We start from the raw sequence: 27,618 nt of genomic DNA on the forward strand, positions 1-27,618 counted from the left end.
CTGGGGATGGATACTCACTAGACCATCACAGCTATGCAAAACCTGAAAAACCACGGTCTGGAAACAGGGCTTTGGGGACAAGTGGGATACAAATGGCCTGCTAGGCTCCTTCTCAGGCCATTTGGAGACACGTACTTGGTTGCTTAGCATTCAGTTTTGTCTGTCAGCTCCAGAAAGCTGTTTTCCCACAGCCTTGTCTCACAACCGTGGAGTGCAGGAGCAAGCCAGGGCTGTTGACTTTCAGACTACTCAATCATCCTGCACATTACAGCCAGCCCAGGGAAAACACAGCTCTGCATGTTTCCTTATTTAGGTAGAAGTGTTGGGAAAACAACATGAGATTCAGTTCCTGATAAACTAGGAGCTGTTTCAGGAATATTAACTGTTTTTGTTGTATCAATGTTTTACAGTCATTCCTCCGTCGCAGTATTGGGAATGAGATGGATGGAGTCTACAGCGTGGTTTTGGACTGTCATGCGCTCCCAAGCCCCAGCATGAAAAGTAATTGTGCTTATATTTTGGAGGCAGTAGGGGTTCTTTTCTGGTTATTTAAGCCTGGGGTATGGAAGCTGTGGGCTCCATTCCCTGCCCCATGTAATCCCTTTGCACCATCACTTGGAGTCAGATTCCTAAAGAGTTTCTTGATGCTTAAAGTTTAAGGGCGATCTAAAGGTGTTCAGGCACCTGGATGCCTTTGAAAATCCTATGTACCACCTCTGTAATCCTTCATCTCTCAGAACTTCCCACTGGTGAAAGGCTGCAGGAGGGATTTTGCTGCTTTATTTGGAGGAGAAATGCCCACAGTGCGAGATGCTGAAGCCTACAAAGGCACACATGGGATTTTCAATAAGTAAGAGAGGATGGAAGGAGTGGATCCATCAGAGGATATTTATCTGTTAAGTCTGACCTGAGCTGGATGCTTGACACTGTGCTTGGCCACAGCCTGGCTTGGAAGATGGCCTCTTCTTCCAGACTGGAGCTGATTCAGGGCCAGACAGTTCACCCCAGTCTCTTGACAGTCTGTGATAAGAAAGCCACAGTCTATGTGGGAATTAAACCTCAGTCTCTGTGCATGAACCAGAAAAACAAGGCGAGGAGCAGGAGCTCTTCAGTAAGGCCCTCTAACATGGTGGGAAGCCCACCCATGATGGGCCAGCATCCTGCATCTGAGCCAGAACTGAGGCTGCTTTATATTTCAGTCCACATGAGAATGGAAGGTTGTATAAACAGTTTTGGGGCTGGATCACCTGGTTGGCAATGTCTTTGAGACAAAGTCCTTGATTCCTTTATGGTGGAATGGCTGGGAAATGCTTCACACATCCCTTGAGACACAGCCTGCGGTCGAGCTCTCATTCTGGCACAAATTGGGAGTGATTTTATCAGAATCCATGGCATGAATATGACCATGTAGGTCAAGTCCTGAAGGTTTGCCTCAGTCAACACTGTCTTTGAAGTCAGTGAGGCTGAAGTTATTGCCTGGTTGGAGGAGTAGTCATTCGGGGATTTCTCAGATGAATTAACTTTAATGTTGAAAATGATGATATAAATATGTAAAATATCAAAACAGTACGGTCAGCTGCTTTGTTTCTGGTTCAGGGGGGTTGTATGTGTATTATTGAATGTTTTTTTTACATTGATTTTGTATATCGAGATTTAATGCCATCAGGAAACACTGAATAAAAATATTTAGTAATAATAATAATAACAGAGGGTGTGATTTCATAATCCTATCAAAACAGATGAGATGGATGTTCAAACTACTTCTTGGCTTGGTTTTAGGGGTTCTCCGGGTGCCTATCAGTATTGGGACAGCTTAAATTTCAAGGAGGCCTTCATGCTGGAACATATCACATAAGAGATCTAATAAACAACAGCATCAGCAATAACGTACAAAAAGCACAGCTATTGAGGCAGCTTTTTTTCTTGTCATTTGTTTAGTCTGTTTGGTGAATTCTGCCAGGTTGATTTTTACCCTGTGAAGAGAGAAATTCCCTGTAAGAGCAGACGCGTCAGCCGAGTCCTGTTTGGAAGTAAATAATAAATAATAGTAACAGTTAATTTATATCAGCAGACACTTCCACTGTTTGTTTTTCAGTTGGTTTAGTTCAGCTCAGTCCCATCTCCTTCTGGCACGATTTGCATCCCAGCCGAGAGATCAAAACGACCCCAACGATGGGTTTCAAGGAGGTGGGGGAGCTCTCCTTGCATTGGAAATAGGAGCGGTTTGAGGGGGGTATCTCCACCACCGCTGGGGTTGCGGTGTGCTCCAGAGGATGCAGGGTTAAGGGAGAGGGTGTTCTGGGATATAGCGGGGCTCAGCGCCGGCACCGCTGGGTACCAGGGGGTCTCGGCACAGGGTCGCTGCCTGCGGGTCGGACTGCGCCGCATCTCCGCGGGCAGCAGCGCTTCTCCTCCTCCGCCGGTCCCTCGAAGGGTTAAGGGGAGCAGCGGCGCGGCGCGGGCCGGCGGGGATGGGCGGGAGCTCCCGGGGATTGGTGCGAAGTTTGGAGCGGGGCGGCCCCGCACCGCCCTCCGCCGCGGCTCGGCCCCCACAGCCACAAAGCCCTGCAGGGAAAGTGGCTTTATCGCTTGTTTCTCTCGCCCCGGCTCTTCCCCCCCCCCCCCCCTCCTCTTCCCCAACCCCCCCTTTCCCTCCCCTTCCCCAGCCCCTTTCCCCTCCTCCCCTCGCTCCTTAAACGGGATTCCGGCTGGGCGAGCCGCAGGACGGCATCACCGGGCATCCCGCGGCGGCGAATGTCAGGTCCCCGCTGTCCCTCCCCGCACACACACGCTCAGCCCGACCCGGAAAGCAGGAAAAATAATTTACAAGGTCTCCCCCCCCCCCCATCTTTTCCCTGAGCTCCTCGTCCCAGTGCTAAAAATCGCCCCTGGGGCGAAGTGGGGTGGTTGGTAAAAAGCCGGTGTGGAACGGGGGGGGAGCGGCCCCGTGGGGAGGGCACCCCCGAAGGCAGCGGGCAGCCCCTTCCCGCCCCCCTTGAAGGGGGGGGGGATGAGGTAGAGGCCGGCGGCGGAGCGCCCCGCCGGGCGCCGTGGCCGCGGAGACATGAGGCGGCGAGCGGCGGTGATGGGCGCCAGCAACGCACGGTGCTAGAGCCCCGCAGCAGCCAAGGTAAGTGCCCCCCCAGCCCGGCCGGGAGACCCCCGCTTGAGTCGACGCAGAGCTGGAGGGTGTCCCCCCTTCTCCGCAACCCCCGGCCCAGCCTCCGTTCGCGGACCCGAATATCCCGTTACCGGCCGCCGCGGGGCTGAGCCGCTCTGCGCCCCGGCTGCCGCCTCGGGGGGAGCCCCCGCCGCCCTCCCTCCCTCCCTCCCTCTCCTCCGTACCGGCTCCGCGCTGCAAGCGGTGAAGCTGGTGGCACAGCGTCCGTGTTTGCTTTGCTGGATGCTGTACGCGGGTTGTTGTGTGTCCTGGGGGCACGGAGTGTTTAAACCGGGGAGTTTACAAGGGTGAGGAATTCAGACAGTGTTTAGAGAGTGAGAGTTTTAGGAGGAGAACAGGGTGTAATTAATGTAAAACCCGATCTACCGCGGGTTCGCGTATCGCAGCGAAGGCATCTTCAAGAAGCTGAGTAATTCAGTGCGGTTTTGCTTTGGGACGCACCTCTGGAGCTCACGGAAACAAGTGGGACTTGAGGGGGGGAGAGGAAGAGTAAAAATCAGTGCTGCTCAGAGAAGTTGCGGAGTGGAGGAAGGCGCGTACCCAAGAGCGGAGCCTGTCTGAGGGGCACTGAAGCAGCAACACAAAGTTTTCTGGGCTGCTGATGGGAGAGGTAACATTCCTCCTCCCCCTTCCCTAAGTTCCTCCGCAAATTGTTAACCTGAAATCTTGTTTTATGGCCACTTGCTCGCGTTTTGTTTGCCTTCCAGACTGGTTCTGTACAGGATACAAAAGAATTATGCATTAACTGTAAACTTAGAGGAGCTCACTGGCCTCAGTGGGTTCTTGATTTATATCAGGTTAAAGCAGAGAGGAGGGCAAAGTTTTACTTGCTGAGCGCCAAGGAATGAATTACAAGTACATTGCTCTTTCATTTGCTGTTTCTGCTCTTAAGTCTTCGCAATGGGTTTTGAAACTCTGCAAAGTCGTGGGCAGTTTGGGGTTTTTCTACCCCCAGTATTTATTTTGCTCTCCCTTTCTCTTGCCTCCAGGTCTGAGAGGACGGTAGCCTGTGTGATACAGAGGGATCTGGTTTTCAAAATGGGATTGCAGTTTGCGCTCCTTTTAGCAGGGATAATCGCGTTCTCGGACTCGGCCAGAGGTAAGGAGCCCGCGCTCTATGACTCGCACCCTTCCCTCCGCTCCATTGGGATTAAGCTCCAAAAGCACTCATGGTGCCCTCGGAGAGACCCCGTAAGGGAGCTGCTGTTGGTGCTGGCGGAGTGAACTCTGCGCGTTGCTTATCAGGGCCATTGGTTTGGATGGAGCGTGGTCGCTCTGGGTTTGCTGAGGTCTCTTAGGTGCAGGTGAACTTCCAGGGGCTTCTCTTGTGCATGTGTTAAAAACCACATGGACAATTTTGAAGAAAAGCAACTGCATTCCTCTGTGGATCAGAAATACCTCTCCCCTCCTGTAATCCCTCCAGCCTCTGCCCTGTGTATTCCCACTCGCAACCTAAACAAACACATCCATTAACTTCCCCGGTGACAGACAAATGACAGTTCCCAACAGCGAGAGCATGTTTTAACACTGGGGCTCCATCAGTTGATCGGATTTCAATAAACAGGTTACCCTACCAGAGGCAAATTGAAGTGCATTGACCTGGGAGTGACAGGGGGGTAGGAACAATGAAGTTTCTTTATGGGAAGGTGCTTTAAGCAAAGCTCTGGGATCAGAGTGGATGGAGCGGTGGCTTTTTCCCCACTCTCGCCTGTGTTGTACCTTGGTGGGTGCTGTCCTTGGAAAGCCTGAATGAGAAACCATGCTTTCAGCTCCAGTCACAAAGGAGGGGCTTCATTGTTCCAGGAGAATGGGATATGGCTTTAGGATGCAGATTGCTCCAGCTGCAATTCCCAACAGTATCAGTTTTACATGAATTGTTGAAAGACCTTTAAATCACCCAGCGCCATGGAGCTGCGAATTAAAAGGTTTAAACTTGCCCTTTGCTTGGGCAGTAACTTGCCAAAAATAAACCTTGGGGCTGAGGGTAGGAAAGGAGAGGGCGAGCATTTCTCTAAAACCCCCAAGGTTTGGTTAGTGTGCTGCTTTTTTTTCCTTCTTGGCATTGGCTCCCAAGCAAATATTTTATGGAGGCAAAAGCGCTATAAAACGATTCGGCTGGAAGCTGAATGAAAAAGAAAACAGTATATAGGGTGTAAGTCCTGTAAGCTTGAATTCCAGGCAAGGTTTACAATGGAGACTCAGTTTAAGTTGTAGGCAATGGGCAGCAGTGTACGAATTAAGATGACCTCATGGATGTATATTATTGCAATGGACCTGAGAAGTTGGTGGAGTTCCGGAAAAGATCTGAAGTGGGCAGGAGAAGACAAAAAGATGTTTGTCTCTGTTGTGAGCAGAGCATCGGCTGCTTTCCTGGCTGACCCTGTTTCAATTTGGTTTGCACTTGTCTCGCTCAAACTCTTTTATTGCCCCTGGAAAATGAAGTGCTCTGGGCTGCTGTTGTGGGACGATGTGGTAGAAAGCTAACAGCCAATAATTTTGGGACATCATCATTTTTCCTATGGAAAGGTCTTTTTAATGTAACTTTGATAGGATCGTATTGGCAATTGGCTTATTTTAACTCTTTTCAGAGCTGGAAAAAATCTTTCCTACAAGTGGATGGAGAGGTGATCCTGGTTATTTAAAATGATGTAGACATAGAGTTTAAAAAACAGTATAGAAACATACTTTAAATGATGCAGAAATAGGGTTTAAAAACCAGTGAAGAAATAAAGTTTAAAACTCATGAAAGCTGTCATTCATTCACATGCTGATATCAAGAGAGAGGGGCTAAAGAAGGAAAATGTGTCATTGCTGTAAAATATAGACAAAATCCTGACCTCTAAACCCTGCTTTGGACCTCCTTAAGGTTGAGAGCATTTTTGATAGTGGAGAACGTAGATGGATGATCAAAATTGTAAGTGAGCAGAGGTGAGACGACAGCCTTATTTTGTGCTGTCGAATATCCCCAATAATTAGATATTTACATTGGGATGATTTCAGGTTCTTGGAAAAACGTGCTGGGTTGTTAACGTGCCTGCAGATTTTTTCCGCATGTCTCATACAGTGGGTTCGGCCACTGGAGATGTATAAATGTTACCTGCTTCAGTCACTCCGGTTTTACAGACAGTCCATGGGCCAAATCCCAGCCTGAGGTTGTGAGGCTTTCCTCTGGAGGAAGAAGGGCTCTTTGTTTTTGGCCCAACAGCTTTTAATACCTATATCCTGATTGCAAATGAGATGTGTGTGGCCCAAAGCGGTTCCAACGCCTCCGATCTGAGGTGTCAGAAGTTAAATAGGTGCTTGCTGGCTTGCCATGAAGGGAAGAAGGTGGCTGAGGAGGCTCTCAGTGAAAGTGCTGGTCTTTTCTTGCACTCTTCTTAGGCAAAAGTACCTTGTGATGGAGTTAGGAAGTTAACTTGAAGCCGGCTGATGGCGTGCTGGTGTTGGGGAAGGGCTGTGCCATAGTGCATTTGCACAAGGGGGCAGAGTGAAGTTGCCCACGCGCTCTGGCTTTGCTATTTCCTGACAGTTGAGTGCTCAGCTGCAATCTTGCATTAAATGTTATGTTGTATTATTTTTACATCTTCATTTAGGTGATGCCTTTTAAGGCAAAGGGCACCGCAGAGATGAGTGATTGGGCTGATGCGGCAGCTTGGGTTTTTTCTTTCCTTCCCAGCAAATGGGGACATATTTCCAGGTTCAGAGCTGTGCCTACCAGCTCTGTTCCTTCTTGTGACCCGATGTGTCACATCACTGATGCACAGAACACTGCAAGAAAAGGGTATCTTAGCAAACCAAGATAAACTGTTCAGAGAGAGGCAATACGTTCAAAGTAACCACGCAAAACAGAGAGCAGGTCTGATTTTAGAGGTCCAGGTGCAGAACTTGCCGTGTCTGGAGGGATGAAGGAGAAGATAGGTCTGGCTAAGTTTGAACCAATGCTTTCAGGGTTGAAATTTAAAGACTTTGGCTAAGGGCTTGTCTACACTGCAAATGCAATGGAATAACTCTTCCAAAACCCTTAATCTGGAATAATTCCTCATTGACTAATGTTATTCTAGGCTAAGGATCTCCTGTTGAGAGCCAGTACCAAAGAAGTCTTCTTCAGGAGCTATTTTGGTAGATAACCAAGCTCCTTCTTTCCCTTGGGGGTGGAGAGAAGAACTTCCGTGTGCTCAAAATCCACTCTTTGAGAACAAAACCTGCATGCTGTGGTTTTCTAAGGGTGACTATGCCTTCAGCTGACAGCCAAGGCATAGGGTGGCAACTTCAGCCCAGTTGCCAGCTGCACCAGATAGTGCTGGCCCTCAACCCAAGATAATAGTGAATGTCCGGTGGCTCGTCCCTCTTGTCAGTCCATCCCTGTTCTCTCCAAGCAGCCCTATACTGGGCATAAAAGTCCTCAGCGTCCTGCCCTGGCCCTCCTCTGCGGGGGTGAATGCCATCTTGGCTCAGTAACCTTTAGTGACTATGTCCTGCAGCAATGTAGCTCCTACCACTCCACACCTCCGGTCGGATACAGGTAATACAATCTGATATTTTCCTGCCCATATTATCTCAGTGACACACAACGCAATATTTGTTCCAAATCTGTCAAGTTGCCATCGTATTCACGTTGGTGACCGTATATGGTAACATTGGGATGTGCTTGGCTAGGTCGTGTGGCTTAAACAAGATTTCATATGGTATGCTCAGGAGTTTTTGGTAAAGAGCAGCAACTCCTCTTAGTGAGTAAACTGATATTCTGCTGGAAAGTAATTAGTTTGGATGTTGATTTCATTTTCAATGCATTGCGTAGGGAGGGGAAGAACGGGACCTTAATTGCTTTCTGATCTGGCACTTCTCTGTGCGACACTTGGTTTGCAAACCTGGGTGATGCTTTACAGGGACTTTGCTGATGGGGCCACCTCAAAATGCAGTGGTTTCTGCAGAAATAATGTTATGTGCCATTTTTGTTTCTCTGAATGTTGGAGAAAAGGGAATAGGGTAATAGAAAGTTCTTGTTTTGTGGGAGATGAGTTCTTCACTCTGGTGAACATATTTGCCAGTCTGTAACTCTGGGATTTATAAGAGTGAATGGTGTTAAGCGTGGAAAAGATAAATAATGACAAGATGAGAGTGATGGTTGTTGGCTTCTGTTTTACTCCTTGGATGGTTGTTACCAAATATAATGATTAGGTAATTTCTCACTTGTGAAAGAGAAGCATGTTCAGATTGAACAGTCTGATTCAGGGTTTATGTAAGTCACTGCATATCTTCTGGTTAAGTTTGGGGCATTTTCTGAATGCTGCTCTTGGGGAACTTCCTCATGAATAATCTGCCAGCATGACTTGTACCTAGAGTCAACATGACGGCCTAAGAAAATCCTCCTTGTTTTCTTAAACCCTGGTTCCTCCCTTCTTCCATCGTCCGCTATAAATTGCAGCTGAGTTTAAGCATAAAATACAGCATGCGTCATATTGGAAAATGAGGGTTGATTTTATTTTATTATTTTATTAGCAATATTACAAAACTCAGCAAATTGCTCAAATAAATTTAGATTTTCATTAAAGTTTTTATAACCTTGTTTTCCAAGTCCATATGCTGCTTTGACCTTCACTAAAAGCTGCAAACAGCAAATTAAAATACATCTTTCCTGCGATGAACTTGTAGCAGTAAAGGCTGGACTCCAAAGCCTGACTCTTAGACACAGGAGAAGCTTTCATGTGCCATGTGGTGGTGCTTGAGAAATTACAGGAAAATGGTTCTTTCAGGGAGAAAAAGTCATTCAAATCTAAAAAGCCAAAGTGACGCTTGCTAGCAAGAAGGAGCCCACTTTTCAAGGTTTGGGACCACTGGTATTGATTTATTAACTAAAAATGAAGTTTGCCAGCTAGCATGAATTGCCTGGTATAGCTGATCTTTTCCAACGACCCATCTAGTTCCTTTTAGAGAGACAGTCTCGCCACAAGCAACGCTGTTACATCTGGGTACAGAATACCCGTTAGGGGATAGTGTGAGTGCAGTGGAGAAGGTCACTGTCTGGCTGTGCACTTTTGGGTTAATTATTGGAGGAGATAAAACTTTCCATTCAAAGAAGAGACTTAATAATGCAGAAGTCCTCTTCTGCCTAGTTTGAATCTAAACAAAAACAGCCTAACAGCCTTTAGTCACAGCTCTATTCGTTCAATGGGAGTAGAACCAGTGGAGCTTTCTGATTTTCCTGAGACATGCAGCTTCTTCTTGTACCTGCACTGAAATGTAAAATCATGATGCTCAAAGGGTCCATGCAAATGTATCCCAGTGTTACAGGAGTCAGTGGAAATGCTCCTTTCTTCTCTTTCTTTCATTAACCTGCTCATTTTGTCTTGTTTCAAGGAGTTTGTCTTTTATCTGACCTCTTCCTGTCTTTTCTGGTGGGCTGATGAAGCTGAAATGCATTTGATCTTGTTTTGAATGTTTAATTTGGATTTCCGTTCCTTTCCTTGTTCTCTGTAATCAGTCTTGATTTGGAGCTTTCTTTAATAATAAATGCATACTTAGCTGTATTGACCTGCCCTAAGTTTTTGCACCAAGGTGACACAACTAGAAGATCTTAAGGTCCTTTCCAATCCTAAGTATTCTGTCTTTCTATATAAGGGACTTCTTTAAAGAGTAGAGCCAGTGTGCATGTAGAAGTTGTAAATACCCCTGTCTGACACAAGCCTGTTGAGTCTGGTAACTGTGGCACTAAGGTAAGAGCAAAACATTTCCACAAGTAAGCTTGAATAATCCTATCCTGCTGCCCCGATGTTGTATGAGATATGCAGATGCTGCCCATGCGAGTTTTAACAGGTTAGGACCTGATTCAGAGCCTCTGAGTGTAGGTGCTGTGACTCCTACTCACTCCCATGGGCTCCGGATCCATTTCTGAAGGATGACTTACATAGATTATTTGTTATATCAACCTCTGTGTGGATCCCCCATGTACAACAGCAGGACAGATGTGGGTTAAGTGCAGTACTTTGGATCCTGCTGTTTGCCTGATTCACCAGACAGCTTGGATTCCATATTTTTATTCCAGAAACACACTGCTTCTGCCCACTGTGGCTGGTGCACTGCCAGGGCTGAAAGCAGCTTGGAAATTCATTGCTTTAACTGCAAGAGGGGTTTATGCCTGAAAGAAAGGGTGCTGTTCTTCTGGCAGTGTTACTAGGTGTGGAGGGGCTGAAGACTGGCCTGAGTGTTCTTCAGCAAGTTAATGTATGCCGTTTGCTGCTGAATCCATTCACATCTCTGATTTTCCCCTTATTTTTTTTCCTCCCTTTCCTAGTCAAATAAACACGGGCTGCATAGAGCTTGGTTGCTTGCCCTGATTACACAGTCTCCCCATTGTATCGCTGTAGAAACACAGTATCCCGCAGCGCTGCGAATAACCTAACGTTTTTATTTCATCCCGACCACTCCAATTTTCAGGGAGAAATTCAGCCAATAACTCCAGGCTGCTACTTCCATTAAGTGTTCAAACTTAATTTTGAGCTTCACTAAGGGAAGAAAAATGTAAATTGGGAACAGAGGCTTCTCAGAGCAGGTTAATGTTTCTCAGGATTGCTGCACCTCTATTCTTAGCCTCTTTTTGAGTGACTTCCAGCTTGATGGGACCCAAAATCATTTCTCCTTATGTCTGGTTAATTTATTTTATGACAGATTTACACAATATTGAGTGTTCTGTCGAGTGACTGAGAAGTGAGTAATTCAGGAGGTGTCATACCCTAGGTGCCACTTGGGGTGGTGGTGAGTTTGGTGGGTATTTTAGGAGCTGTCAGTATTATGTTCATGCTAGATCAAACCACAGGAACAGCAGACAAATGCAGAAATGTGGACTTGGTTTGTGCAACAGACATTTCAGCTCATATTCTCCTTGCTGGGTTTGCTCACACATGCCTGCTGAATGGATGTGACGGTGAGAGTCTGATACTGGAGTTGTGCAGACTCTTCCTGGCAATTGAGGGCTCACCAGCTCTGCCCAGAACAAGATATTCTGGAGAGAATAAAAACTGGAGGAGGACATAGATGGAAATGGGAGCATTAGCCAACCTCCAAGAGAAAATCTAGGCTGAATTAGAACTGCTGCTCTTGAGACCTGGTGCAGCCAAGTCTTGGGAGAGGATTTGGAGTGGGCAGCGTGTGTGCTCTGAGGAGGAGGCTGGGATGCGGCTTTTCCAGATCTGGGCTGTATTGCTGTTTTCAACTGTGTCCTCCCTGATGTCCCCACATATAGGTGTGATGCTTAACCGACTGAGTAGAAGAAGCATTCTGTTGTAAAAGGGGAAGGGAGGTTCATTGTAGTAGCTAGTATTTTACTGTTGCTTGTATGGATTTAAATCTTCCTTTTTATAGACAGAAGTGAGGATAAGTCAGCCTCAAAGGGAGGGAGAAGGGACAGTTACTCAGCCCCAACAGCCTCCTAAAGCTGAAAAAGCCAAAGTCCTGGAGTTAGGCTGCTGCAGATGCTGGAGCAATGTGACCTGGTTTCTTTTCCTCCTTTTTTCTTCTCAAATAATAGATTTGTGTGTGTTGGAGTACTTGAGGAAACTATTTTTCTTGGGGGTTGTTCTCAACTAAATGTGTGTGTTAACACTGGTTAAGCAGTGACAAGTGTCAGACAAGTTACAGGTGTATGAACTGTGTGCCAAGGATGAAGGGTTAATGAATCACAGGATAAATCTCTGGATGTTGTAGAACATCTCCCCTGCAATACTGCAGACTCTGTGGAAGGAAGAACGCTTGTTTGGCATCGACCAGTCAATGTAAAAGTAGTGGCTAAAGCTCCTTCAGAGTGTGGATAGCCTTCCAAGAGAAAATGCTGTAACCATCTCACCTTCTGGGTGGATCAGTGTCTCTTCAGCCAGACAAGTAATATTGGGAAGTGTTTAATGTATTTTGGGACAGCTTAAAGTGGGAAACTGGGAGAAGAGTTTCCAGTTCCACCATCATATGGAGATCAGGCTCTGTGCTCTGATAAGTTGTTTCGTATTTTAATATTCGGGGTCGAATATTGCTCTCCATTATAAAGGTGATGCTCGTCCCTTTAGGTTCAGTGAGTTGTGGCTGAGTAGCTGTGAGTAGGATTTGAATTTATAACCTCACCAGAGAGCAGAAACTGGGCCCTTGTAAAACTAGGCTGTGTTTCAGCTCTCTATAGTGTGGCACCAAGGGACGGGAGGGTTCACTGTGATCTGCAAAAGTTAATATAAAACTAGATTAACAGATGAGAGCTGATGAGTATCTTTCCTCCTCCTGGTGTTCATAACCAATCAGAATTGCAGTATTGTTGGGTTTAATTTTCTTAAGGACTAATGAGAGTGAAGCTTTTGACTTAATGACAGGTGATTACTGTTCCTTGACAGGTTCCATTGACAAGGAATCCTAAACGTATTAGGGAGCTATTTGCATATGCAAAGGAACTGGCTTTGGACAGTAGATTCCTAATTGCTGGATTTGTTATCTGAAAGTGTTTACCACTGCTCTCAGCACCCAGCTATTGTTTCAGGGGTACACAGGGGCACAATGAAGTGGTTGGGATTTGTCAGAGCATTTTGCTTAGGGGCTGGAGGAGCCACAAGGCAGGGATGGGGCAATGTTTTATCCAGACTGAAGCAAGGTCCTGCTTGTATCATGAAGGCAGAATGTTTTTCCTGATTCCCTGCTTGGTCAAACAGGGGTAGGCCAGAGGATATGGAGGATTTCAAGCAGTATTTTGTGCTAGTGATGTATACAGGGTTATTCCTGTCACTGGAATTTCATTGGAAACATCAGACTAGTCCTTTGCAGCTGGTGAAGTACCTTCAGGATATTTAAATTGAATAGTTGAGTTCAGGGCTCTCCTCCCCTGTATTCCCGCTGGGAGGAGGATTGTAGCTTCACTAACAGGGATGTGGATCTGTCCCTTTCCCCCATGTTTTACTGCTAATCTCAAGGAAGAAAACAGCAAGGTGTACTCAAAAGTAGTCACAGCAATCGACCTGCATGTTTATAATAATTATTACTATTTATTGAGAGTTTCCAGTGAAGAAGAAAGATCTATATATAAAAGGAGTCCCCCAAAGTGCTGCTCAGCATAGCCAGCATTCCTCTTCCGGTATCAGGAGACAAAGTTTGTCTTCCTGAAGACCACAGACCAGCTAAGTGCAGTTTGAGGCTTATTTTTCTTTTATCCTAGAAAATCCAATAACTCCAGTAAATTCGTTCAGTGTGGTCTTCCAAGGGTTTTTCAACTTCGCCTGACTCTCAGATTATTTCAGTGCCATTACAGACTAGGGGTCAAGCAAGTTAATTCCCCGAACAGTATGCTGCCCTGTTTTCAAACTGTGCTAATCAGGGGTTTGAGTCAAAGCATGGTAGTTTGCTCAGTGAAATTATTTCCCTGTTAGAAAACATTACAAATAGGCTCTGACTATTCGCATTGGCTTCAGTCACCAGAGTGCTTGCATCACATGTGGAACAAAGCCCCCTGGGGATGTATCAGGGCACTGGTGGGGGCTTATTTCCCAGCTTCCAAGATGGAACTTGTGCAAATGGGCTGAAAACTTATCAAAGGAAAGAAAGAAATTGTTATGATCACGTTTATACCTTCAGTAGGACCAAGGGAAGGCTGCGTGGAGCTGTACTGTGAATGTCCTTCCTTAAAGGAGACATTTGGTGGAGTTATGCAGTTGCCTCTCCCCCTTACCTATTTGTAATTGGCTCTTGTTTACTTTTTCCTCCTCCTTTCCCGAAGCTTATTACCAGTGTTTAGGCAGAGGAAATGAATTAACATAATTTACTGGGTTTTAGAAGAAGACACATTCCCTCCATGTACACTTACACACGCTCCCAGTTGCCCTCCCAGTGCTGTGCAGAGGAGCGTGTTTACAGAGTCTGGGTCCATTTAGGGAGAACAATGCCCTGATTATGGAGAGCAGCCTTTTATTCCCAGGAACCAGAAGGAACCATTCGCTTTGAGCAGCTACTCTTCCTCGAAGGTACAGGCAGTGTGAGCTGCTGGAAAGGAGGAATAAATGTGTTGTGGACACAAACCAGCAGCATTGTTCTCTGCGGAAGTTGATTTAGGGGTAGGGGTGAGAAGTGGTCTTGGGACAAACAAAATGCCAAGGTTATGATCTACCACTGTGCAGAGAGGTGTCGTGACTTCCAGTTTAATTCCCAAATAATAGATGTGAGATTTCATGTGGAAGAACTTAGAGCAGCTTCCAGTACCTAAAAGGGCCTATAGGAAATCTGTAGAGGGGCTTTTGACAAGGACATGTAGTGATAGAGTAAGGGGAATGGTTTTAAACTGAAAGAGAGGAGATTTAGATTAGATATAAGGAAGAAGTTCTTCCTTGTGAGGGTGCTGAGACACTGGTTCAGATTGCCCAGAGAAGCTGTGGTTTCCCCATCCCTGGCAGTGTTCAAGGCCAGGTTGGATAGGGCTTGGAACAACCTGCTCTAGTGGAAGGTGTCCCTGCTTGTGACAGGGGGTTGGAAATGGATGAGCTTTAAGGTCCTTTCCAATCCAAACCATTCCATGTTTCTATGATTATTGGTGCTTCCTGAGCTGGCAAGGTGCTGGGGAGGTTAAGTGGGAAGAAGATGATAACATGGACTGTTTCTGTATGGTCTGAGTTGGGTTGAAAGATGCTGTTATGTGTGAAATGCTGGTCATTTCTAATTGCAGTCATGCACCTGTGCCTGGTAGATAATGCTGGAGCCGTGTCATATGGAGCATTTGCTTCACATGATGTTGGGAAAGGTCAAGCACTTGATTTCTATCCTGCTAAGTTGGGTCATTAGTGGCACAAATAGGGCCCTCCCTTTCTCAGCTCAGCTGCAGCCACTCAGATCCTAGCAGTAAATGCTTCTCAGGTGTAATCTCCTGGCAGCTGAAGATGACTGAACTTGACTCCATCACTGTCCTGTCCTTGTCCTGCTCCGCTCCCAGCTTTTTAACTCCCTTGTGCTGTCATAAGAGCAATTCTGACCTTGCTTTTTAGTGTTTGGGGAGGCAATCTCGGCAAGAAGCCAACCTGGAAAAGAACGTGATGGATTAAATTGTTAGAGGAGCATGGCCTGAGCTCGTGGGGTGTCGCAGCGTGACCACAGGCAGCAAGCCTTTTCCATTCCCAATTATGGCAGGAAAGCTCACGGAGGACTGTGTGTTTATGTGAACATTTATAAAATGACCCTTTAGGAATGTAAAATGCAGCAGTGTCCACAGTGCAAAATGCAGTGCCTGGGGTAGTGAATGTGGAGACTGGAAAATCAGATTTGGATTCTGGGTCCTTCCTTGATGGATCCCATCGGAAAAAGTGTATATTACCATGGTAGAAGCTTCTCATCCAGTAGTGGTTTGGGCCATTCTGGGCAGGCAGTAATTATTCCTCATTGGCTTGTGCTCTTGGATCTGCTCCATCAGAGGACAGTACTTTTGTTCATTGGGAGATGACAGTTTTCACACTCCGTATCACGACAGTTTTCTGTTTGTCTCAGTGCTCCCTTGAAATCTGGCTTCCTTTATGGAGAAATGGAAACCTTCCTTTCTCTGGTTTCTGCTTTTGGCTTCTGTGGGAGAAGCATCATTTTGGGGAGCTAGGAAACAGCAAGTTAATGCTGTCAGCCTTTGCTGCCCTGCTTGCCTGCTGCAAGGAAGGGAGGAACTGCTCCATCAGGAGCACAGCCATCAGCAAAGACAGGCTGCAACCAGTGCTGTTGGTGTCCAAGTTCCCTCTGGTCCAGGCACAGTGTGCACAGTATCAAGGTGAATGTGGCCTGAGAAGGAGCCAGGTTCCCCTCAACCTTGGCTTTGACTCTGTGGGGACTCCCGAGTTTTGACACCACTTCAGGGGGTTACCAAAATAAGGCAGAGAAAAACAAAATCTGTGCAAAACATTCCATGTGGGAACAGAACCAGTCGGCTGCACAGGTAAAACTGCAGGGCTGCATTAACAATGCTTGTCGGGGTTTTCTGGAGTGAGGATGTTTATGTCCACCTATGAGATGCGGTGGGTGAATTCTGTCTGGGGATGACTGACGTATGTCTGATGTGATGAATCATGACCCTGCATCCCAGAGAAACTGGCTTTTGCTCATTGATTCAGCTTTTTGTAGAGAGGGGAAGGTCCTGCTGCTTGTCTCAGTATCTACATTAAGGCTGCTGGGGTTACTCCACATGGAAGACTGAAGTCTGGTGCACCCAGGAAAACCAGAACTTGGTACTAAGTAGTTATAACTATTCATAGGCAGCAGGGTTGTGCTTTTTAATTTAAATAACCTTTAAAATCTGCCAGATTTTCTCAGGTTTGGATGGTGCAAGAGGGGCAAGCACTGGTTCCCATGCTTGCATGGGACTTACTGCATGAACTCCAATAAGGGCAACAAGAACAGGGCAGTAAGAACCGCTCCAGGGTCCATCCCTGTGTGTCACCACGATGGGTTTCTGCTGAGAGCGGGAGGGTGTGCGGTGATCTGTGGAAAAATGTGAATCTTGGCAGCAGTCCCTGATTCTAAATATCTGGGAAACACTGAGCCGGGAGCTTGAAAATACATCTTTGGGGTTTCTTTCTGCAGAAGGAAAAGTGGCATTGAACTTCCACTGAGACAAGTGTTTGAAAGAAGAAATGTGCAGTGCAGAATTCAAAGGGACACTGATTGAAACAGCAGCAGAGAGGAATAAGCCTGAGTGGATTTTAATGGCCTCTTGATTTAGATCTTTTTGTTTGCGTACTTACAGGTGTTTTACCTCTGCAAGAGTAATGTAGATCCTATACTAAATGCATAAAAACCCAGCCAGCAAATGAATAACTTGTCTGAGGGAGATGAAAAATGCACAACTGAGTAAGTTTCCTGCTGTATCCCAGCCTTAAAACCGGAGCAGGGCCTTCTGTCTGTGGCATGTGTTGGAGGGTATTTTGCTACAAGATGGATGTTAAGGCAGAGATCAAGGAGGACTACAACACCTAAAATGTTTAATAGTGCTCTTGGAGCAGGTCAGCAAATGAGCAATGGGTTTGGTTGATAGGATGAACACAGTGTAAGGCAAAGTTGCTATTATAGCTGGTGTGATTTTTTCCAGTATTGGGGTTCCAATTGCACCAGATTGTATCAAAGCTGTTTTGTTAAGGGCTGTCAAACCCAGAATGAATGAGACAGCTACAATCTTAAATGTAAGCTACTAATAGCTCTTTGTATAGAGACTTAGTTTTGCTTTGACAAAAACTTCCTCCAAAAACCAGACCCAATGTTCTATTTTACCCACATAAACCTGAGAAAGGAGAGATCCCATATTCACCTGTAGCACCCTGTGCAAAGCACCCGTTACCTTGATAAGGATTTCTTGCTGCTGCTGCAATACTATGCTACAGGACAGATAATCTTGTGCCCAAACCCTGGGCAAGTGCCCAAGGTTAAATAGGTGCAAATGTATCATTCATACACAGGCGGAAGGGCTTGCACCGTGTACCTGATGTGGTTTGTATGTGGAATCACAAGCCCAGTGATCCCCTCTCTGCTTGGTACAAACTTCATTGTTGGCTTTAGGGAGACTTGGGCATTGCACCATGCTTGTTTTTTACGGAAACAACTATCAAAAGTCCTCGAAAGAAAAGAAATAGTTACAGAGATTATTAAAACATTATTATTATAATTGCATTATATTAATAATAAGTATATAAATATACTTATTATTAATAATAATAAGCAGCAGCAGCAATGTGCTTCCATGTGTGCTAATAACAAGGTTGATCTAGTTGAAGATGTCCCTGCTCATTGCAGGGAGGTTGGACTACATTATCTTTGAAGGTCCCTTCCAACCCAAACTATTCTATGATTCTACGATTCTAAAGTCTCACTGCTCCCAGACGTTGCTCCACATCCCACTGGAGCCCACCATGGGTTTCTGTTCCCTCCTGGAAAGGTGCAAAAAAAAGCCAACTTAAAATCTAAAGGACAGGAAAAGGGTTGAGAAGGGCAAATTTTCACACAGGCACAGAAAGCGGCTCTTCCAAATGATTTGGTTTTGCTTGGAAAGCCTTGAGGTGGTTGGTTGTTGAAAGGGCATTTCAGTGGAAAAGGGCCAAGCAGCCCTAGGCAGAACCAACACCTTCAACTGAGAGAGATTTTTCAAACAGCAGGGCTGTTAAGAAGTAATTAAAGGCAAATAAAACAAGGAAAATAGCGTATGACACATCAGTTTGAATTCATCCTGATCTGAATCCACTGAAACCCATGCAGCATAACACTGGAGACACGCAAGGGGAAGTACAAACCTGAGTACTTCAATGCACTTTTGCAACTGCAGAAGATTCTGATCTCAGATACCATTTTTACCAAGTGTTTGAGCACACACTTTTAAGCTCCTGAACGTTGCTTGTATTTAAAGAAACACTCGCTGAGGACGTGTTACACACTATGCCACAGTTATTTGAAATACAGAGGAACTAATCATAGGCTAAAGTGGTAGCAACTGTTTCACAAGGATTCTGATGCTGGGTTTTTCACCATACAATGAGTTTTCTGGGAATGGAATTGGGAAATAATTTGGCTTTCAGTTGAAGAAAAGGAGAAATTAACCCGTAAGGTTTCATCCTTGATGATTTTGAAGGGTAGATAGAAAATACGAGTTGCATGCATCAACCTTGCCTAGGCACCAGAAGGGAGATAAAGAAAGAAACAAAGCATGTTTTGAATGACTCCTCTAAACCAGTCCTGCTGTTTTGAAGTCTGCTTTATGATTTTTGGGTGCTGGTGGTTGCAGTGCCTCAGAGTGCTGTGGTGCGAGGGCCTGAGCCTGGTTGTGCATCCTCCACACTTGCAGTTCCCTTCGCTTCGTTCCTCTGCCTCTCCTGCAGTGTTACCTTGGGAAAAACTTGTAAATAAAGAAAAAGAAAAGGAAAAAAAAAGGACATTTTTGGGGCCCAGCTGCGTCACTTCAAGCTTTGATGGCTGTTGAGGAAGATTTGTGAGGACTCTCTGGGGAAAAGAAGGTCAGGTCAGAGGTAGAAAGCCACTTACTCTGTATCAGAGGAGCTTATAGTGCCAGGGCAGCTCCCTGAGGAGCATCTGTCTGTCCATTCGTTCCTCTGGGGTTGACAAGAGGCAGACGGCTTTCCCTCCATCTGTTCCCTCTGTCGTGTTATAAATGAGACGCTGAAAAGCAGCCCTTGGCCTTGAGACAGCTCTTCTCTCTCTAGCTCATTCTGCCCATCAATTCATGTCAAGCAAAGGTGTTTTATGACTATTTTATACCTTTTTGAAGAGCGGGACCTTCACAACCTTGCAAAGGGGAAGTCTAGCTCCTGTGCAAGGTCGCTGCCAAAATCTGTGAGTGGTGAGTTACATGTGAGAGCAAACAGGGCTTTTGCTTTTTGTGATAAAAATCATAGAATCAGTCAGGTTGGAAAAGAACTTTAAGATCATCAGGTCCAACCGTTACCCCAGCACTGCCAAGTCCACCACTAAACCATGTCACTAAGGGCTTCTTTATTCCATGGAGAGTTTATCCAGAAAAGAGCATCTTCATTATAAATGAGGGTGGGGAAAAAGTCATCATTATCCTTCTCCATCAGGACAGTGGTACTTGACACCAATGTTGGACATGATCTTCTGTCTTCCATTTCTGATGTGCTTCAAAACCTGGTAGCAAGAGCTGATGGCTTTGCCTGGGCTCCATTGGTCCCTAATGAGATCAAGCAGAACTTTGAGTAATTGTTCACCATTGTAGCTCTTGGCCTGTGTAGTGGGTGTGAAGTCTGAGAAGTGAATTATATAAAGATCATACATAGCAGCATATTTCCCGATGGAGAACAGTGAGCTGATGGTGGAAGCTTTCAGGCCGTCTCTTACCCGCTCAGTCTCTCCTCTTGTACCAACTTCCAGCAATTCGCCTGTGTGTTTTCTTAGGAACCAGCTTCCACCCAAAGGCTACTGGGTTTTTCTTCAATGCTGGTTTCTGTCAGAGCTGATAAGGCTGCAGCCAGCCTGCAAAGATAACACAGGGTATTGAGGCTCCTTGGGTTTGTCTTTATTTGGATTTTTTAAGCAAGTCTTTGACACATGCTGAGAGCTGTCTGGAGACTTTGGGTTTAGCGGGTCTCTTTGTCTTTGGTTCCAAAATGCTTTTAGGGTGATTTCAGAAAAAAAAAAAAAGAGTGCTAATGGAGCTGGTGAATTAGTGGTGTTTACTGAAGGGAATGGGGAAGATGGGCAGCTGGGGCTGGATGCTGAGAGCAGCTCTGGGTCCTGCTCTTTTGATGGCTCTGGTTGGAAAATATTCATCCCAACCAGGGTTTAAAGGGGGTGAGGAGCAACAGAGTCACCCTAAATGCCTGATCACTGGCAAAAGCGAGGAAAGCTTGTGATTCATTTTCTTTTCAATTTCCCCCCAACTCTGGCTCTCCTTTTCTTGAGGTGTTATCCCTGTTTGGGCTGCTGGCTTTTGTTAACCTCTGAGGGAGTGTTTACACTTGGTTTATGTTAACCAGAAAGGAAAGTTTTGCAGCCAAAACTTGATTTACCTGCTGATGCTAATGATTTTGTTATAGGGAGCCTGGTGGACAAGGCAGATACAGATAGAAAGCATAACCCATGTCCTTACAAGAAGATGTCTTCTGTCGCCCTTGGAGTGTGAGATTACTATCCATCTTCAGCCTGAGCAAGCCCCAAGTGATGTAGGGTGTCCCCCCATGCTCACATCTTTGCAGTGACCCCGTGTGTCCCCAGCTTTCTCTCTGTCTGATGCAATTCTGTAAATGGTTGCATCATGGACCAAATTAGGACAGAGATCTGGCTGGAAATCCCACCAAAAGAAAAGTCAGTCATGGTACAGCCCCTATAGCACTGGGTTTTATATACCTGCCTGTTGCTTTTGACACCCCTCAGGAGGTTTGCACACATGCTGCTCTTCACTGATACTGAATATTCACTCTTTTCTCAGTGATGTTTCTCCATGGCTGGAATTACGACACCAAACACCAAGTATCATTTTTAAGTTTCAATGCACTTTATGGGCATGTTTTAATTAGGCTTCACAGCACTGCTTGGAGGAGTGTATTTTATGCCTGAAGTATGGTGCAGGCAACCTCATACAGTGAGTCAGGAGCAGTATGGGAACACGGTGTTTTTGTTACACGCTTCTGCCCAGCAAATCCTTCTTGCTCTTTAATGTAACCTGTCGCATATGAAAATAATTTCCAACATGCATTTGCTTACAAAGTAGCATTCTTCACACCAGAAATCCATAACAGTAGAAGAAACCGCTGCCAGATGTCTGTATTTATAGAAAACTGGCATGTTCTGTCTGGCGATGACAGAATATTTCAGGGTATTTATGAAGTGCTCATGTTTGTAGAAATACAGAAATCCATTCACTATCAGTAGAACTATTCATCAGACATCTTGCTTGCTTTATTTTAGCCAGCAGAACATGTTTCTTTAGTTGATCCAGTACAAAAAAAAAAAAAAACCCAAAAGCTTTCCCTACCCCTCTGTCGTCGCTCTGATTCTTTTCCAGCTTTACAAACCTCTTCATTTTAGAGGGGCATCTCTGGCTTTAAAATAAATGTCACTAGAATGTCATGCAACTTTGACAATGTACTTCTACATCAGGCAATTTTACTTGAGAGATAACTGTTCATCAGGCTGAAAACTACTCTAGGAATAGATAGTGCAACATTTTTCAGCTTTTAGAGGTTTTTTCACCTTACACGCCTTGGGTGACATGGTTTAGTGTATCGTGTCCCTGCCCATGGTAGAGGGTTGGAATGGGATGATCTTAAGGTCCTTTCCAACCCAAACCATTCTGTGATTCTATGATTCTGTGCCCCCTCAGTTGGGTTGTTACTGTGCCCAGGGTTGCACATTTGGATCTGATCCCATTAAGAGTTAAACTTGGATTGAGCCAGAGGTGTTGGAGGGGGCAGGAGCCCTGATGGTTGAAGTGTGCAGCCCATCAGAAATTGTGTTCTAAAGACAGTTCAGTTCGGTTCCAAACTTCTGTGTTAATGGTGAAATTGAGCCACCCAATGCCTCAGCGTCAAGGTTTTTGCTTTTACACCTGGTGTAGACATTGGAGAGTTTTCAGAGTTAAAGTTTTCAGATCTCTCCGTATTTCTTGGTTAGAAAGTGCTGCTGGAAGCCAGGGGTGCATAGCTGGCAGTACATAAATTGAAGGGATTTAGATAGGTGCCATTATGTGTTATGGTAACAAATGAGGAGCTGTACAGAAACATAAGCAAAGAGGGGCTCCTGGTGGATTTTGCTATTGGAACACAATTGCTAATCTGTGCAATCTACATATCAAATTAATTGGGTTTGCTTAGACCCTTGCTAAGCACAGTAGCTTGCAATGAAGGCAATGGGGGTTTGGCCTCCCTATCTTTGCTGCCTATTTGTTTTTTAAAGAAAATGCCTTTGATACATGTAAGTTATATTTCCGTGCATTACAAATGATAGATTCCTCCCCCATATCCTGTGACAGCCTTCCCTGGAGACAGACAGTCTGTGTTGTTTTAGTGAGATGAAGAAAGATTAACGGGAAAGGTTTTGCTAGTGTTTGCAGACTTCCAGCCAAAGGGAAAGGTTTGGATTGAGGATTTAGTGATAATGAGAACTGAAAACCACTGCCTGCACACAGGGCTCCCCTCTCAAGTGGGCAGCAGCCTGTAAGGAGCATCAGTACATCCCTGATGAACTCTGAGGGTGCAGGCTTGTGCACTTGTGTGCTCCTGCTCAGGTAGACCTGATCTCCCTGCATCTCTAGGCCTATAGATTATTTTCCTATAATAATCTATATTACAGATTATTATCTATCTATATAATCTATACATAGATTATATATATGGATTATACATAATCTGTATTCTATAGATTATGTAGTAATCTATATAATTATGTAATTATAGAATATAGCTGTGCTGGTGCATTGAGTCTTTGGCTGGACAAGGAGTCTATATACCATTGGGGAGTGTGAGAAGGTGGGTACATGTAGGGTAGGTGCTTCGGGGGATTCCTTTGTTTTTTCCACCTTCCATGGGAATACTGTCCTGCAGCATGAAGGCAAGGCCTACTTACTAACATCTCCATCCACTTTGAGGGCAGAACAGACATCAGTACATAGATCACTCATAGATTAAGTGATCTATGTATTGATGTCTGTTCTGCCCTCAAAGTGGATGGAGATGTTAGTAAGTAGGGCACTGAGCTAGCATCAACCATCTCTCTGCAGTTCGTAATGGGAGTTAGATACCTAAATTTAGGTGAAACCAAGAGCTGAGTCCTGGCCATATTTAAGTTCCTAGGATAGTCAGTGGTGATGCTATATATGGTTACTGCTCATCTATCTGTATGCAGTGCCAGTAATTAAAGCCTCTGGCTAAAGCACAGACAAGTCCCCACTGAGGATTTTTATCCTGAGTCTGAGCCTGGTTGGGCTCTAGCTCACTTCTTAGCTCCCTGATATCCTCTGCTGAGGTTAGACCACCCTTACCCAGAGCCCCCAACTTCTCCCTGCTCGGTGTTGGTGCCTGAGGACGCATCACAGTTCACACTGTCTGGACAGACCCACGGTACCTTTTGGCCACTATCAGCAAATAGCTGCATCTAGGAGCTTCACACACAAGCGGATTGCTCCTAAGTGTGTAGTATTACATGTATTCGAGGGAAGGGGTGGTTTTCCTCCCTCCTGGTAATCAGTTTATAACCCAGAGTGGGAAGGACTAATAGCCCTTGGGGTTTTCTCATCACTATGAAGGAATTAGCAGCCCAAGCAGGAGGGTCCCAAGGACCTGCAACCTTGTGTGGTGTTTTCTTTGTGAAGCACAGACGGGATGTACAGTTAAACAGTAAATCAGGTTCAGAGTTCTGTTTGAGGAAAACAACATCATTTCGCAGTGACCCTGAAAGCATGACTATTTGTTTAAGTGTCCTAGCAGAGGGATTGTAGCTGGATTCAGGAGGAGGAGTTGTGCGTGGTGGAAGCAAAACTTTCTTCTCTGATTCATTGCTGCAAATCCTGCCCTTGCTGACAAGGCTGGTGATACACACAGAGGACTTGGTGGCCTTCACCATGGCTAGATATAGAGTTGATACAGCAGCTCCTGCTTCGTTGTGAACCAGAAAAGGTGGACGTGGTGGTCTGGAGCCCTACTGTCATGAGAAGGAGCAACAAATCGTGGCAGCAGTTTGGAAAAGCCACCAATATCCCTCAGAGCAGGATATACCTGCAGGCGATTGAGATGCATCATACCCTAAAAGCACCTTTTCCTCCTGTAAGTGGAGGTGAGGGACCCCTCAGGTGCCTGCAGTCTCTGTGTCTGAAGGTAGAGGTGAAGGAGTCCTGATGAAGTCTGGTTTTGAGCACATCCTGGTGGAAATCAGGAGTGGTTTCTTTGAAGTGGTAAAGAAAAGGCTAATTTTAAGCCAATAAACGTGCATTCGCCCTCAGGCTTCAGTGGGTGTTGGAAGGATTAATGTGTGAGCCAGCCCATTTCCTTACACAGGCAAATCTCCTCATGCTATTAAATTCAGCTCGTTGCAGAGGGCCCAGGTACCACCAAACCCCTCTCTCTGAAAGACTTGCATGGGAGGCCAAAGGTCTATAGGCATTATGCTGCCTGCATGTCTGCACATGGAGAAGTGTCATGGTAAATGAATCCATTACCGGGGATTGTTGATTTAACACCTTTCTTCTACCTCTGGACGAAGCTTCTTTCCGGGTCTTAAATCTGTGTTATCTACAGCTCCCTTGGTGTAATTGAGGATTTGGGGATTAGAGAATGGGAGCCAACATTCACTCCTGCTTTTCCAGAGTTTTGGAATGTGAGGGAAGAGGCTGGGGGTGGAAGAGCTCTCCTATGTGCAGTTTATTGGTGGGTCTTTGGTGGAGTTTTACTGCTTTGTTAAAAGATGCTGAGCTGTATGATTTATCATCACTGCCATGGAGCCTGTATTAATGATTATTTCACATTCCATGAGATCTTAGTGGGTCCTGCCCATGGTGAGGTCAAAACGAAGGGGCATTTGACATAGTACTGCTTTACTTACAATAACAACTGATAACGAGCCTACAAAATAAGTAAGTCTCTGTGACTGCAGGGAGCGTTATCTTGCAGCAGATATCAACACAGCCTTCCAGAGAGAACTGTTGACCCTTTACTGTGTGTTGTCAGATCTCTAAGAAGTGCGATGGCAAATCTGCATGCAGGAACACACTTGAAAGTGCTTTTACTTGCTTAGGGACAGCCACCCCAGCATTAGCAATTATCCCTGACAAATGCAGGCTGCTGGCTGTATGGGATCATGGGGTTTGGTTGGGAATGACCAGGCCCAGTTGGTATGAAAAAGAGCTTGTAAACATTTGCTTTTCTTTTTCAGGGCTATTCTCTAGTAAAAAGTCAACATGACTCATTTGGTGCCTTCCGGAGCTATGGGTCAGGTCACTAAGCTGGGGCTGGTTAGGCTCAGGTTCATACCTGAAGTAGCTTGTGGTTCTGTGACTATTTCTGCTGCACATTCAGAGTTCTCTAGAAGCATGTGGGTGTTTTGGACTGCAGCTTTCACATTGCTGCAGTGCTGCAGGAGCTGAAGCTTGAGGGAAATCAGTAATGATTCCAATTATTCTAATAATTGAACCCTTCAATGTATTAGGCAGAGAGTTCCATTTTGGGTGATTGGCATCTAGCACTGTAGACCAGTTCCATAGGGCTGCATTGGACCTTGCAGATTTGGTTAGGCTAGCTTGGAACGACAAGTTGTTCATGGGTCAGCCTTGTCCTTGCAACGTCTGTGCTGGTGGAATCATAGAATCATAGAATTGTTTAGGTTGGAAAAGACCTTTAAGATCAAGTCCAACCATAAACCTAACACTGCCAGGTCCACCACTGAACATGTCTGTAAATGTCACATCTACACACCCAAGGAGGCTGAGAATGTTGGGGCTGTTCATCCTGCAGAAGAGAAGGCTGCTTGGAAACCTCAGAGAAGCCTTCCAGTATCTGAAGGGGGACTACAAGGATGCTGGAGCGGGACTCTTCATCAGAGACTGTAGTGGTAGGACAAGGGGTAGGGGGTTTAAACTTAGGGGAAGTTCAGGTTAGATATAAGGAAGAAGTTCTTTACAGTGAGGGTGGTGAGGCACTGGAATGGGTTGCCCAAAGGAGTGGTAAATAAATGCTCCATCCCTGGCAGTGTTCAAGGCCAGGTTAGACAGGGCCTTGGGCTTGGAATTAGATCTTAAGGTCCTTTCCACCCCTAACTGTTCTATGATTCTATGGTGACTCCACCACTTCCCCGAGCAGCCTGTTCCAATGGTTGACAACCCTTTCGGGGAAGAAATTCTTCCTAATACCCAGTCTAAACCTCTACTCATGCAAGCTGAGGCTGATAACGCAGCAATCACACCCTCTGCTAGCTCTACCTTACTTCCAAAGCAGATTTTACACTGTTTTGTAAATTTTTCACAAGCAGAGACATTCCTTTTCTGTTATTCACAGGGAGAAATGCTTGATTAGGGCTCCTCTTCCTGGAAACATCAGTGAAGCTGATGCCCTGGATACTCTTCTGCAGATAAGATTAACATTGAAATCAGCACTCTTCTGGCAGTGGTTTTGGCTGGCTTTGGGTGATAATTGCAGAGAGGCCGTTTTGGATGGCAATAAGGAGTTTTCCAAAGGATTTTCCGTATCATTTGTCCAGCACCCCTTGCTGGTGGGTGCTGGTGGCAAAGAACTCACCTAATCGAGATGGATACCTACCTTTATGTCGTTCCTTTTGGTAGCAGTGGCTGTGAGGGTTGCTGCTGTGAAGGGAATGAGTTGCTCATCTGTTTGAAGTGGTGAAGAAAGGTTCGGCATGTTCCCACTAATATAAACATGAAGCTGTGATGTTGGTGGTTTCCTTTTCTTTCTCTTTCAGTGTATTTGATTTTCATATCAGGGAGGTCAGGAATTTGTGTTTGCTGCCTTTGAAAAGGAAGGGATCGTGCCTTTTTTAGCTCTTTTTGGCTGCCCATCCCAAACTGCTGTCATCGGAGCACCACAGAAACTGTTTCACTTGCCGTTTTCATGGGGAACCTGCCTAAGCATTCAGCCTCATGGAGCTATTTTACTTCACTTGTTTTTATTAAAGTCACTGAGCAATACAACTGTGGAAAGCAGCCAGGCTTTATTTCATGGCATTACAATCTGAAGGATGTGAGGATCAGTGTGTAGCATTAGAGTGGCCGGATTGTCCTGCCTGGAACACAGCTGGGAGCTTCATCTACTTTGTCTCTAATGGGGGCACAAACTTTTGTTTGATTAAACCCATTCTAGCATCAGTCCATGTAATTATTTCCCTGCAGGCAAGTAAAGGATAGAGGGAAGCATCTGGCATGTGATAGTCTCCTTTCAATAATCAGGAAACCTCATTTCCCAATATTTTTCTGAACAAATCCCACTGACTTAACC

General features: G+C 45.5%; 1 protein-coding gene across 3 annotated transcripts in view; it reads left to right on the forward strand.

The window, feature by feature from the left end:
• Positions 1-2,646: 2,646 nt before the first annotated feature.
• The window catches only part of FGFRL1 (fibroblast growth factor receptor like 1), a 172,983-nt gene continuing 148,011 nt past the window's right edge, over positions 2,647-27,618 (forward strand). The window contains exons 1-2 of one of the 3 annotated variants that reach the window (XM_061359772.1): positions 2,647-3,130; positions 4,171-4,280. In XM_061359772.1, the coding sequence (XP_061215756.1) occupies positions 4,220-4,280 (61 nt within the window). In that variant the 5' untranslated portion in view covers positions 2,647-3,130; positions 4,171-4,219. The other 2 variants (XM_061359770.1, XM_061359773.1) reach the window with 2 other exon arrangements.

The sequence above is a fragment of the Neopsephotus bourkii genome, unplaced genomic scaffold, assembly GCF_033783945.1.
Source record: "Neopsephotus bourkii isolate Nb327-2 ecotype Australia unplaced genomic scaffold, CSIRO-AGI_Nbou_v1 NB_994, whole genome shotgun sequence".
Classification (NCBI taxonomy): domain Eukaryota; kingdom Metazoa; phylum Chordata; class Aves; order Psittaciformes; family Psittacidae; genus Neopsephotus; species Neopsephotus bourkii.